General features: G+C 32.3%; 1 protein-coding gene and 1 pseudogene across 3 annotated transcripts; both read left to right on the top strand.

Annotated features, from left to right (window-relative positions):
* Positions 1-899: 899 nt before the first annotated feature.
* On the top strand, positions 900-4,692 carry LOC123921829 (annotated as a pseudogene).
* A 791-nt stretch (positions 4,693-5,483) lies between these two features.
* Positions 5,484-9,925, top strand: LOC123921826 (disease resistance protein RGA2-like). Of its 3 annotated transcripts, XM_045974516.1 has the most exons (4): positions 5,484-9,215; positions 9,271-9,380; positions 9,474-9,553; positions 9,707-9,925. In XM_045974516.1, the coding sequence occupies exons 1-2, from the start codon at positions 6,234-6,236 to the stop codon at positions 9,283-9,285; spliced, it is 2,997 nt and encodes a 998-aa protein (XP_045830472.1). In that variant the 5' UTR covers positions 5,484-6,233; the 3' UTR covers positions 9,286-9,380; positions 9,474-9,553; positions 9,707-9,925. The 3 variants fall into 3 exon arrangements, with proteins under 3 accessions (XP_045830472.1, XP_045830470.1, XP_045830469.1); XM_045974514.1 differs by having other exon boundaries at positions 5,484-9,380; positions 9,469-9,553; XM_045974513.1 differs by having other exon boundaries at positions 5,485-9,380.
* Positions 9,926-15,116: the final 5,191 nt, after the last annotated feature.

Raw genomic sequence — 15,116 nt, forward strand, 5'->3', positions numbered from 1 at the left:
TATTTTATTTCTTTCGCTTCACTGAGAATAATTACAAGCAATGCACATTCCCATTTATTATCAAGAGAAGTGCTACATAATGCAATGTTTTTCATACAAATTGCACAAAATTTGAGCAAAATTATGTACGGGAAATCTTTGGAAGTGCTAGTGCTACATAATCCATAATCTGATGCTCTCTCGGTTTCAAAACCAACGCATTTTAGGAAAGAAAAAAAAAAGTTTTCAAATGAATGTCGTTTTCAACTTGCAATGCTTATTAATTATTACTCCCTCTGTCCCCAAACTTTGGTCTTTTTAGAGTTTTGCACGTGGATTAAGAAATAATAAACATTAATAAGTTAAACCATTTTTATCCTTATTTTATTAAGAAAGAGAAAATTCATTTAATAAATGCTTTAGTTTTTGTAAGAGTATAAATGGTAAAGTATCACTAATTATGTCTTGGTTTTTCAAAAGGACCAAAGTTTTGGGAAAAAACTAAACAGTTAAAAGGATAAAAAATTTGGGACGTTAAATTGTGCCCTCCATGAACAATACTCTCAAGACATTACTTTTATTTTGCATATATAGTGAAAAAATACCAATAATTAAGAAGAATAATTTGGTAAAATAACTATTATCTTTCTTCTATTCATTGTATTTCTTAATTCTTAATATATTGTAAAAAATTTAAACGATATTGAAGGAATATGGTACTCATTAAAAAGAATATCTAAATTCGGGACATACATTGTTACATTTGCTTTTGCTAGTATGTTGCTTTTGTCTATTGTTCATCAATTATTGTTCCTTGAATTATTGCCATTGCTTTTTCTTTTTTGTCGTTATCATCACTAAAAAGAAATAAAAGCATGATTTCTACAATTATCACCTTTTATTTTGGAAAAAAAAAGATGCTTTGCTTTGCTAAAAAAAAAAAAGAAAAAAGAAAAGAAGATGCTTTGCTCTAATGACATTATAGACTATATATATCATATACTATCTTTTAAGGACATGCACTATCCCCTCTGAAAACTTTTACCGTGTGAATTCAATCTATCAAAATCTTTGCACCTTGTTCACTTGTGACAAAAATGGCTGAAGGTCTATTGTTTAACACGATTGAGAAGCTGATTGGAAAGCTGGGTTCTGTGGTTGTTGAAAGCTGGAACATGAGAGATGATCTTGGAAAGCTGGTGGAAAACATGTCTGAGATCAAGGCTGTGGTTTTGGATGCAGAGGAGCAGCAGAGCACCAACAACCATCAAGTTCAACTTTGGTTGGAAAAGCTCAAAGATGCTCTTGATGATGCAGATGACTTGCTTGATGACGTCAACACTGAAGAGTTAAGGCGACAGGTTATGACCAATAACAAGAAGGCTAAAAAGGTTCGCATCTTCTTCTCGTCTTCTAACCAACTTCTCTTTTCTTTCAAAATGGTTGGGAAAATTAAGGAACTTGGTAACATAATTGAGTCCCTTAATGTTGATAAAAGAATTTTTAATTTTACAAATCGCACTCCTGAGCAACGAGTTTTCAAGCGAAGAGAAACTCATTCCTTTGTTCGTGAGGAAGAAGTCATTGGAAGAGAGGAGGAGAAGATAATGTTGCTAGAGAAGTTGTTTGACAACAACATCAATGTGAAAGACAATGTTTCAGTTATTTCCATAATTGGAGTTGGTGGACTTGGAAAGACTACACTTGCTCAACTTGTATACGGAGACAAAAAAGTGAAACAACATTTTGAATTGACGAAATGGGTGTGTGTTTCTGATGATTTTGATGTAAAAGGTATTGCTGCAAAGATCACTGAATCAAACACTAATGTTGAGATGGATAATGTGCAGCTGGAACTTCGCAAAAAAATTGAGGGCAACAGATATTTGCTTGTCTTGGATGACATTTGGAATGAGGATGGTGATCTTTGGCTTCAATTGATGACACTACTGAAAGACGGAGCAAAAGGAAGTAAAATAATTATCACCACGAGAAGTGAGAAGGTAGCCAAGGTATGTCGTTCATCTTCAATCTTCTTTTTAAAGGGTCTTGATGAAAAACAATCTTGGAGATTATTCAGTCAACTAGCTTTTGAGAATGAAAAGGATCTAGAGAATGAGAATTTGGTGTCAATTGGCAAGGAAATTGTGAAAAAATGCTCAGGTGTTCCTCTCGCCATTAGAATCATTGGATGCCTAATGTTAACCATGGAGGATTGGTCAACTTTCAAGAACAAAGATCTTGTGAAAATTGATGAACAAGGTGGCAATAAAATTTTTCAACTTATCAAACTAAGTTATGATCACCTCCCCTTTCATTTGAAAAACTGTTTTGCTTTTTGTTCTTTGTTTCCACAAGATTTTTTAATTGAGAAGCAAATGCTGATTCGACTTTGGATTGCACAAGGATTTGTTCAGTCATCAGGCGAAAATATCAGTTTAGAAGATATTGGTGAAAAGTACTTCATGGATTTTGTTCCAAAATATCACCGAACGGTTTGGCAAGGTATGTTTCCAAATGCATGATATTCTGCATGATTTGGCCAGTGTTATTTCAAGAAGCGACTATGTTTTAGTTAATGAAACGGGGCAACATGTTGACAAAGACATTCGTCATGTCTCTTTTGGCTTTAAATTTGATTCTTCCTGGCAGGTTCCAACTTCTCTTCTCAATGCTTACAAACTAAGGACATTTTTATTACCACTTCATACAATTTATTATGAGTTTTCAATGGAAGTGTCTGCGCATGCTTGTAATTCCATCTTGTCAAGTTTTACACGGTTTCGTGTGTTGCATCTTAACTGCACAGTGTCAATGAAGATTCCATCTTGTATTGGTAGGATGAAACATCTAAGGTATCTTGACCTTTCTTTAAGTCATAGAGTTAAAGAGCTTCCAAGGTCTATAACTGGATTGATTAATTTGGAGACTCTTTTACTCAATCATTGTTTTAGCTTGAGAGAGTTGCCCAAAGATCTTTGGAAGTTGGTAAGTCTTCGACATCTTGAGTTGGAGAGGTGCTCTGCATTAACTTGTATGCCACGTGGAATAGGAAAAATGACTAAGCTTCAAACACTGACACAATTTGTGTTAGATACGACTTCCAAAGACAGTGCTAAAGCTAGTGAGCTATGCGGATTAAGTAATTTGAGGGGAGAACTAGAGATAAAAGGCTTGGAATGCTGGAGGCATTGTCCTACAGAAGCTAAGCATATCAATTTAACAGGGAACTCACATCTTCATCGGTTAAAATTAAATTGGAATTCACTAATTGTTGGTGATGTCAATGACCTGGAAAAAGATGATTCAATTCTACAGGACATAGTGCTGCACTCCAACATCAAGGTCTTAATAATATGTGGTTTCGGTGGTGTCAGAATGTCTAGTTTGGTCAATTTATCTTCAAATTTGGATGAATTGAGTTTATTCAATTGCACGAGATTGCAACATCTCCAACTTGCACAGTTGCATGTCAAACGCATCATCATGAATATTTTGCCTTCCCTTGAGTGGATAGTCAACGACAACAATGGTGATAATTCATCAACATTTTGTGCATCACTCACAGAGATAGATCTTTATATGTTACCTAATCTTAAAAGATGGTGCAGGTGTAGTGAAGAAGAAATTTCTAAGGGTTGTCGTCATCAATTTAAGAGTCTTGATAATTTATCGATTGATAATTGTCAAAATCTAATTTCCATTCCACAGCACATAGATATCAAGAAAATAAAGCTTTGGAATGTCACATCAAAGATATTACAACAAGCAGTCACTCATTCCAAGGTGGAGTTTCTTGATATAACTTTAATACTTAATTTTAAATCTCTATGTGGAGTCCTTCAACATTTCACTGGAGTGTGTGAATTGAGTATCAGTCGTTGCGAGGAGTTTGATCCGTGCAATGATGAAGATGGTTGTTACAGCATGAAATGGAAAGAACTCACAAACCTCAAAGTGTTGACTTTTGAAGGAATCCCAAAAATGAAATATTTGCCTGAGGGGCTTCAGCACATTACCACTTTACAAACTCTAAGAATCAAAGATTGTGTCAACCTTACATCTATACCTGAATGGGCAACATCACTGCAAGTGTTAGATATCAAAAAATGACCGATGGTGACGTCTCTGCCTGCGGCGGTGGAAGATCAATAGGTCCGATTTGTGATTTATCACGTTCTCTGCTGTGGACAAAGTTATCAACTGAGGTATGATTGAAACTATCTAAAATTAATATGTTTTATTTGTTTATTATTCCATTCCTCATCTAATATATGTTTTTGTTTTGGCATATGAAGTTAAATTGGAAGCTTGCTTAGGGAGGAATGAATCAGCAGTTAGTGTGACCAAATAAATAATTAATATGTCCCTTACATTGAGGTAAGCACGACTTCACAACTTATACATTAAGTTAATATTAACATTGTCTATTAGTCTTATATCATTATATAATGTGGAAATTTTTTCCTATTAGCAGGTTAATAAAACTGCTCAATGGACATCAATAATGGACCGGACATCTAACCAAATTGTTAAGAGATATACTGTCATATCTGTCTTAGGATGTCGAGCTTTCCCATCTTTAAGAATGATGGAAAGATGGTAACTACTCAAGTCAAAGCCCCTAGACAAGCATAAAATGTGTAGGTTCTGTCAATTTTCTCCTCTTCGGTTTATAATGATGGTATAAAATGTGTATGTTCATTTTTGCTAGCAGGTTGAAACTTATGTTGATCGTACCGATTTCTTATTTCAACCTAACTTCTCAAGAACCAGAATGTGCCTCTCAATGGCGTCTCCGAGTTTTAGGAGGCTACGTGCAAAATATAAAAGTGGTCCTTTAATAAAAAAAATTATCGATTTAAATTGCATATAATATATATAAAAAAAATATTCTTATTCTTGTAAATATGTAAATTATCAATATTATTGCATTAAATGAAATCAAATAGGACAAGAAATACAAAATAATTATCTTTGTATATAATGTCAAAAAGGAACATCCTAATCTAAGATTAAATTTTATGCAACGATTAAAATGACTAGAACTATATTTACGAGTATAGATAACTAATCTATTGATACTCATGTGATATTTTATGAACATTAACAACTAGTATTATTTTAGGGCCTAAAAATTAATCTATTAATATAGATATGCTATTTTATAGATATAAATAATATATAAGTAATATTATAGAACCTCAAAATTTTGAGTTGAGGCCCTCAAAATTTTGAAGCTCGATGCCGTCGCACATGCCGCACATGTGTGCAAGCCACCCGCTGGTGTCTCTACTCTTACATTTTTTAAGTGCCTCTCGTATAATATTTCAATTTAGCTAGTCTCCTAAATGTGTTTATCTAATTACCCTCTGAGGTTTATTATAAGGGTTCTGAATTATTTCTTGTTTCTAGCTGAATTTATAAATATGGTTTGCAGAAATTTGATTACATATTCACATTTTACCTCCATTGCTTGTTAGAAAAGTTAGAGTTTTTCATGATTTTGGTGTCGTTGATAAGTGATAACTATTGGTAATATTGTGTGGTTCCTGTTTTACCAATCTGCACAACCAGTAAAGCTTCTACCATGATAGCACAGGACACCTATTATACAGGGCTTGTCCTGTGTCCGACATGTGCCTGCAAAGTCATACCATTTCAATTGACATTCCAATTCACAATTCTCATATAATTTTCATGACTAATTGAACAAATTAAGCAGAAGAAATCAAACTTTTAACCATATATGTTAATAAATAAATGATAACAAATTAATCAACCGAGTCTTCAATGAAATTTACTGAATACTGAAGACTTCAACTATGTATTTATTTTTTTCATGATATGATATTAGTTACAACTATATAAATGTCATAATTTAATATAATGTTTATTGAAATTTTTGTAATCACAACTATGATGGCATCAACCACATTTATATAAAATTTATGGGAGGATATCACATATTTTTTTTCTACTTATATCTACCTTCTTTTTGGTTCTTATCAACTATGATGGCATCAACCACGTTTATTGAGGGAAGACTCAGCTCTCCTAATAAACAAAACATTCCTGTTGTATTTATCATCCGTCATTACTAATAAAAAAATATGAATAAACAATCATTAAATTCTTAAACAAAAGAAGAACAAATGCTTTGACCTTACATTACATCTTTGCAAACTAGATCTGATATCTCTTAACAAAACACTCTGAAAACTTGTACCTGTCTGAATTCACTTGTGACAAAAATGGCTGAAGGTTTGTTGTTTAACACGATTGAGAAGCTGATCGGGAAGCTGGGTTCTATGGCTGTGGAGACCTGGAACATGAGAGATGATCTTGAAAAGCTGGTGGAAAACATGTCTGAGATCAAGGCTGTGGTTTTGGATGCAGAGGAGCAGCAGAGCAACAGCCATCAAGTTCAACTTTGGTTGGAAAAGCTCAAAGATGCTCTTGATGATGCAGATGACTTGCTTGATGACTTCAACACTGAAGAGTTAAGGCGACAGGTGATGACCAGTGACAAGAAGGCTAAGAAGTTTCGCATCTTCTTCTCATCTTCTAACCAAATTTTCTATTCATTCAAAATGGCTGGGAAAATTAAGGAACTTGGTAAGATAATTCAGGACCTTAATGTTGGTAAAAGAACTTTTAACTTTACAAATCGTACTCCTGAGCGACGAGTTTTGAAACAAAGAGAAACTCATTCCTTTGTTCGTGAGGAAGAAGTCATCGGAAGAGAGGAGGAGAAGAAAGAGTTGCTAGAGTTGTTGTTTGACAACAGCATCAATGTGAAAGACAATGTTTCAGTTATTTCCATAATTGGAGTTGGAGGACTTGGAAAGACTACGCTTGCTCAACATGTATACAACGACAAACAAGTGCAACAACACTTTGAATTGAAGAAATGGGTGTGTGTTTCTGATGATTTTGATGTAAAAGGTATTGCTGCAAAGATCATCGGATCAAAAACTAATATTGTTGAGATGGATAAAGTGCAGCTGGAGCTTCGCGAAAAAGTTGAGGGCAAGAGATATCTGCTTGTCTTGGATGACATTTGGAATGAGGATGGTGATCTTTGGCTTCAATTGATGACACTACTGAAAGACGGAGCAAAAGGAAGTAAAATAATTATCACCACGAGAAGTGAGATGGTAGCCAAGGTATGTCGTTCATCTTCAATCTTCTTTTTAAAGGGTCTTGATGAAAAACAATCTTGGAGATTATTCAGCCAACTAGCTTTTGAGAATGAAAAGGATCTAGAGAATGAGAATTTGGTGTCAATTGGCAAGGAAATTGTGAAAAAATGCTCAGGTGTTCCTCTCGCCATTAGAATCATTGGATGCCTAATGTTAACCATGGAGGATTGGTCAACTTTCAAGAACAAAGATCTTGTGAAAATTGATGAACAAGGTGGCCATAAAATTTTTCAACTTATCAAACTAAGTTATGATCACCTACCCTTTCATTTGAAAAACTGTTTTGCTTTTTGTTCTTTGTTTCCACAAGATTTTGAAATTGAGAAGCAAATGCTGATTCGCCTTTGGATTGCACAAGGATTTGTTCAGTCATCAGATGAAAATATAAGTTTAGAAGATATTGGTGAAAAGTACTTCATGGATTTTGTTCATAAGTCTTTCTTTCAAAATATCACCAAACGATTTGATGGCAAGGTACATTTCCAAATGCATGATATTGTGCATGATCTGGCAAGTGTTATTTCAAGAAGTGAATATCTTTTAGTTAAAGAAAGGGGGCAACATGTTGACAAAAAAAATCGTCATGTCTCTTTTGGCTTTAAATTGGATTCTTCATGGAAGGTTCCAACTTCTCTTCTCAATGCTTACAAACTAAGGACATTTTTATTGCCACTTCATACAATTTATTATTATGAATCTTCAATGGAAATGTCTGCGCATGCTTGTATTTCCATCTTGTCAAGTTTTAGTCGGTTTCGTGTGTTGCATCTTAATTGCACAGTGTCAATGAAGATTCCATCTTGTATTGGTAGGATGAAACATCTAAGGTATCTTGACCTTACTTTTAGTATTAAAGTTGAAGAGCTCCCAAGGTCTATAACTGAATTAATTAATTTGGAGACTCTTTTACTCAATTATTGTGAAAGTTTGAGAGAGTTGCCCAAAGATCTTTGGAAGTTGGTAAGTCTTCGACATCTTGAGTTGAATGGTTGCAGTAGCTTAACTTATATGCCACGTGGAATAGGAAAAATGACTAATCTTCAAACACTGACACTATTTGTGTTAGATGCGACTTCCAAAGACAGTGCCAGAGCTAGTGAGCTAAGAGGATTAAATAATTTGAGGGGAGAACTAAAGATAACAGGCTTGCAATGCTTGAGGCATTGTCCTACAGAAGCTAAGGACATCAATTTAATGGGGAAGCCACATCTTCATCGGTTATCATTAAATTGGAATTATGAAGAAATTGTTGGTGATGTGAATGACTTGGATAAAGATGATATAATCCTACATGACATAGTTATGCACTCCAATATCACGTCCTTGAAAATAAGGGGATTTGGTGGTGTGACAATGTCTAGTTTGGTCAATTTATCTACAAGTTTGGATAAATTGACTGTAGAGGGTTGCACAAGATTGCAATATCTCGAAATTGCACCATTGCATGTCAAATGCATCTGGTTGTGGGATTTGCCGTCCCTAGAGTGGATAGTCAACAACAACAACAACAATGGTGATAATTCATCAACATTTTGTGCATCACTCGCAGAGATAGGTCTTGAAGATTTACCCAATCTAAAAGGATGGTGTAGGTGTAGTGAAGAAGAAATGTCAAAGGGTTGTTGTCATCAGTTTAAGAGTCTTGATCATTTACTGATTGATGACTGTCGTAATCTAATTTCCATTCCACAGCACACAGATATCAAGGTAATAGACCTTGGTGATGTCACATCAAAGATATTACAACAAGCAGTCACTCATTCCAAAGTGGAGTTTCTAAAATTAAATAATATACTTAATTTTAAATCTCTACGTGGAGTCTTTCAGCATCTCACTAGCGTGTGTGATATGCATATCAGTAATTGTGAGGAGTTTGATCCGTGCAATGATGAAGATGGTTGTTACAGCATGAAATGGAAAGAACTCACAAACCTCAAAGTGTTGACTTTTGATAAACTCCCAAAAATGAAATATTTACCTGAGGGGCTTCAGCATATTACCACTTTACAAACTCTAAGAATCATAGATTGTGTCAACCTTACATCTATACCTGAATGGGCAACATCACTTCAAGTATATATACGTGGATGCCCGATGGTGACGCCTCTGCCTACAGCGGTGGAAGATCAATAGGTTCAATTTGCGATTTATCATGTTCCCTGCAGGGGACAAAGCCAGGCTCCATCATCAACTGAGGTATGGTATAAACTTCGTTTTCTATTATTCTAAAAGAGTTCACTTTCAATCTAAAATTAATAGGTTTTATTTGTTGATTATTCCATTGTCTAGTTATATTGGAAGCTTGCTTAGGGAGGAATGTATCAACAATTAGTGTGACCAAATAAATAATTGACATCCCTTTCTTTGAGGTAAGCACGTGACTTCCTAACTTACATTAAGTTAATATTAATTACCTAGCTAGTTAACATTGTGTATTTAATGTTATTTTTCATCATGATAATAATATGTACATAAGATTAATTTGTTAACATTGTGTATTTTATGTTCATATTTGCTGGCAGGTTGAAACTTATGTTGATTGTACTGATGTATCATTTCAAGCTAACTTCTCAAGAACTAGAATGTGTCTTTATTCTTAAATTTTTTAAGCACTATTCGTGTAAAATTGCTATTTTTTCTAGTCTCCCAAATGTGTTTATCAAGTTACCCTATGAGATTTATTATAAAGGGGCTGAATTATTTGTTGTTTTTAGCTAATTTATAAATATGGTTTGCAGAAATTTGATTATATATTCACACTTTATAATGCAATATTTCTCTTAATTGAGATAAATTCACGGAGATTTGAGACAAAAAAAATAAATAAAAACTTATTTAATGAAATGCCTTAAACTTGTTTGAGTTAAAATAAAACTAGAACGCCAAAACCAACAATGAACTGGTTCAAGTGGTAAGGGTTTTGGTTCACTTAAGCATGTGGTCAGGGGTTCGATTACTGGCTTATGCGTATGGAGAAAATTTGGTTGTGAGTGGACAACCCATCTCGTGTGATCACAGGTTCCCCAACGGAGATTAGTCATCGCTAACAGCGGTGGAAACTTCTACCAATATCATGGTAAACCAAAAAAAACTAGGATGTCAAAACACAACCAATCCTTATACACAAGCAAACCCTAAACCCTAATTTGTTTTCCCTCCATTTTATCTTGCAATTTTTATTAAAAAAAATATAATTTTGTCTTGACTAGAATTCGAACCCGCAACCCTTCAGTGCAAGGCAATATTTCCAACCACTATGGCAAGTATACCAATTGTGATTAAAATTATGTGCAATAAGTGATAAGCACCATCAAAAAGATATCTAAAAAATATGACTCTATGCATAAAAAAATGTACGGAAAATAAACAAACATTAAAAAGATTATATAAAGTTTATTAAAACAAATTATAAAAAAATATAGAAACAATAACAAGATTAATTTAATTAAGATTATAGAAAGTTTATTAAAACAAATTATAAAAAAAAATGGAAGAGAAGATACAAAACATAAATTGGAAGATGAGTGTATTTGCAATTGTTAAAAGTTATGTGGTACGTAACAATTGAAAATTAATTATATTTTAATAATATTATAAATCACATTTTAGTAGACCAATATACTTAAGACACTTAGGATGGGCTACCTAACCCAATCTTATAGAATGGGTAGTTAAAAATTTGGCTTTTAACAATATGTCAAATGGGTGTTCTGGAAAAACCAGGGATAGGAGAGGGCAGAGGCGGAAGCACTGGTGTTCAATGGTTACAAAATATTAATATGTCAAATGTTCAAATTGAAACCGATTGCCTCCAAGCAATGTTTTAAGAACCGGACCGGAGGTCGAACCGTTGTGACACCTGGTTCAAGGGTCAACCGGTCGGATCGGTTCAACCGTTATTGAACCGTTTTATATTGAACCGTTCATATAATTTTTTCACGTGTTTGAGTCTATGGTTGGAAAGGAAAGATTTTTGATTTTTTAACCTTTCAATTTCAATCCATCGTTTTTTTTAATTAAAAAATCAGTTTTTTTTTTTTTTTTTTAAGTGAGAGAAAAACCGGCCGGTTTTTCCGGTTCACCGGTTCACACCGGTTCATACCGGTTCACACCGGTTTTTGACCGGTTCCACTGACTAGCGGTTCTTGCTAGTCGTCCGGACCGCCGAGGGCACCGGTTCGTGGTCGAACCGGTCGGACCGGCCGGTCCGGTTCGGTTTTTAAAACATTGCCTCCAAGTGGTACAAGCTATAAAAAAGAAGTCTAGAAACAACACCGAGTTTGGTGTTATTATTGAGTCGTGTCATAGATTATTAAATATGAGTCAAAACTGTAAGATCAGTTATGTTAGCAGACAAGCCAATCGAGTAGCTCATGATCTTGCGCAGGCAACACGTTTTAATGTTAGTCCCCAAATTTTTGATTATTGTCCACCTTATATTGAAACTATCTTTTATTTATTTACTAGTTTACTAGTAAAAGGAATGTTGAATTGCTCCTAGGCCTTCATTGTGATGATGTGGCACCTCTAAAAAAACTCCATATTTTTAATGAAAATTTACCAACTTCTCTTAATTATTAAAAATATCTAAAATAAAATTTATCCTCCACAAATTAAATTTCATGTCTAATGATTAATACATGAATAGAAAAAGAAACCCCCATAATTCCAAAAGACTATATTTTGGCATATATAAAATGATAAATATGGATTAATAGAAAACGTAAATGACTAAATAATTAAGAGTAACCTAAATATCCATATACTTGCCCAAATAAAAAACTTAATTCGTATATATGGATCAATAAAACATTCATACGTAAAAACCAAAAAAAATATATCCATATGTCACTAAAATATGTACATATAAATTATATGTATATATATAATTTTTAGTATTGTTATTAAATATGATATATAATCTAATTTTCTAAAAATACCAAGATAAATCATATTAATATATTATTACACATTGCAAGAGGTTAAATCAATAATCAAACGATTAATTACAAGGGATAAAAAACAATTATGATTGACCCTTAGGTATTCATATGATGCAACTATAACTGCAAAATTATTATTATTATGTTATACAATTAACCCTCATGATTGTTGGAGTTCCTTTCAATAATTATATATAAAAAAAACTGTATGTTTTACCACAATGGTCTTTAAAAATATTGATACTCACACATCACTACTTGCTCATGGTCTCATATTTTGTAATCTTATTTTTTTCTTTTTTGTGTTTTCGAACCTTCTTTGTAGTAATTTCATCAAGTCATGTCTACTCTTGAGTAAATCAACTACACTATCTTATTGTTTCAAGGAAAAATGTAATTCTATTTTCAAATGTATTTTCCTCATTGTTTTTGGGATAGGTTTTTTTTTTCTTTCAAATATAGCAATGAAATGTATATTCAAGAATAACATTGCGACAATGAAAAATATATATAACTGCAATTTCTTAACTTTTTTTTAGTGGTACTTGGTTTTAATAGAGAAGATTTGGAAATGTAATACAAGTTGGTCGTATGAAGCAAATTTGGAAGAATTTAATCTCTACTTGGTTATAGGTGTTTTCATATGCTTAATCATCTTGGTTAGGATTCAAATTAGTGGATTGGGCTGGTACGAAGGTTTTCAAGTTTGCAATTGAGCTAAGTTGTATTTTAATTTTTTTATTACTTTTAGAATAAACTCATTTAAGTCACTAAGAAAAATCGTAAGATTTCATTTAGTTTCTAAGACAAATATTAAAAGTATCTCACTATCTACCTTAAATTTTGTTTGATTGATGAAGGAAAAGTGGCGTAGCAATTTAGTCACTACTTTACAATTTATACTTTTTTATTACACCAACATTTTAACTACTAATTTTGATATTTCATTGCTTAAAAAGACACATAAAATTAAAGATGCAAACAAATTAAAGAGAGGATAGTGGCATAAACCTCACTAAGAAAAATAAAATTAAACCAAAATAGAAAAGAAAAAGAATTAAGCATATGGTGAAAATGATAAACGAAACCACTAGCTAAATAATTCTGACCAATAAAAGGCAAAGAAATCTTAATAAGTAATATAAAATGTTATATTATATTTATCTATTTTATTATTTAAATTAGGGGGGTGTATTGAATTGAGATTTGAATGGATTTTAAAAGACTTTTTTATAATAAAAATGTCTTGAGGTATTCAATCAAGACTTTTATAAAATGTAAACAAATCTCGTGGTATTCAATTAAGACAATCAATATTTTTTTTTCAATCCAACGAAATCTGTTGGTATTCAATTAAGATTTCTCATGATTTATAAAATGTCTTGTGGTATTCAAAAATATATAGATTTGAATGGATTCTTTCTTTGAATGGATTTTAATGGATTGTGTGAGACTTTTTAGTTGAAAATACACATACATTTTTCTTTCAACAATCTCACGTAAAACATCAAAAAAATTTCAAACTCACTCCAGACTTTTTTTCCTGTGTGTTTCTTGATAGTTCTCTCCCACTCCACATTCTTTTTCTCCACCACCACAATTTCCTAACATATGCAACTCAACCATTCTTTTTCTCCACCTGAAGGTTGTCATGGAAGGGACGTACATAATATTTCTATTCCTTTGAAACTCAATTGATCAAAACGATTTTCTGATTTTTTTTTTTATTGAAAACGATTTTCTGCTGCCTTATAAAATTGATCTTTAACATAATTTTGTAACCAAGAAATATATATATAATTCTGCAACTTTTTTTTTTTATGATTAGTGTTTTCTGATAAAGTTTTTAGTTCTCTTTTCTTTTTTATGATTATTTTAAAAAAAAATTGATTCATTGATTTTATTTGTTTATATTAATTCCTTGATGTTTTTTAAGGAATGATTGATTGATTATTATATTTTTGGAAGAAATTTGTATTGAATTTATTGAGTCGTTTAAATGTTAAAATTCCATAAAGTTCTTTGAAATCTCAAAAGTCTATGTTATAAAATCTCACAGAGTCTTGTGTTAAGAATCTTGAATGTAAAACGTCGTTCAAAAAAGTTTTTTAAATCTTACAAAATCAATATAATCTCACAAAGTCTTTTAAAATCTTCAAGATTTTCTTTTGCCAAAATAGTCTTTTGAAATCTCAATCCAATACACTCTCTAAGCATAATAATATTTAGGAGATAAGATATTATAGTTATGAGTGAGTACATAGTGAGATAGTCTTAAGAATAAGATGACATGTTGAATGTTAAATTCTTATAATATCATGCAAACTAAAAAAAGAAGAATAGTATTTCTTAATCTTTGTACTATCGAACAGGTGGAGGGTGTTGAAAAAACTGTCATACTAAAAAAAATGACCAACCAAAAAAAATGTAAAAAAACAATAGACTAAAAAAATTGGGAATAATAAAGTCTGGATAAAATTCCACCAAGTCAATATGTGAGAAGAAACTTCAAAATAACGAGAGGGAAGTAAGTAGAAAAGCTACTTGATAACTTGAATTGCATAGAAGGAAATAAACAGTTACGCTATTCGATATGTAATTTTCAAAAAACGAGATCACGCGGTAAATAAAAGTATTTATATATGCTTGCCTCCAACTCTATTGAAATAAATAAGGGTTACATCAAAAATAAAAAGCAAGGCCACATTTTACTATACAATTGCAACTAATATAAAGAAAGCTACGATTACACTATTAAAATAAAATATAATGCATCTTTTCAAATTTATAAAATATTATAAGTGATCTATTACATTAAAATATAAAAAAAACTACGATATAAATCAATGAAAAATATCATTTCTAAACAACTTTTTTATTTATTTGTAGACACGGGCCGACCCAAGGGTAAAGCGGCCCAAGCCTTAGCTTTAGGCCCCCAAATATAATTTTTTTGGTAAAGGATTTAAGTCAGCCACTATATATCTTT

The sequence above is a fragment of the Trifolium pratense genome, linkage group LG4, assembly GCF_020283565.1.
Source record: "Trifolium pratense cultivar HEN17-A07 linkage group LG4, ARS_RC_1.1, whole genome shotgun sequence".
In the NCBI taxonomy this organism is placed as follows: domain Eukaryota; kingdom Viridiplantae; phylum Streptophyta; class Magnoliopsida; order Fabales; family Fabaceae; genus Trifolium; species Trifolium pratense.

Coding starts and splice junctions, on each gene's coding strand:
- LOC123921826 (XM_045974514.1), top strand. CDS start 6,234: ATGGCTGAAGGTTTGTTGTTTAACACGATTGAGAAGCTGATCGGGAAG.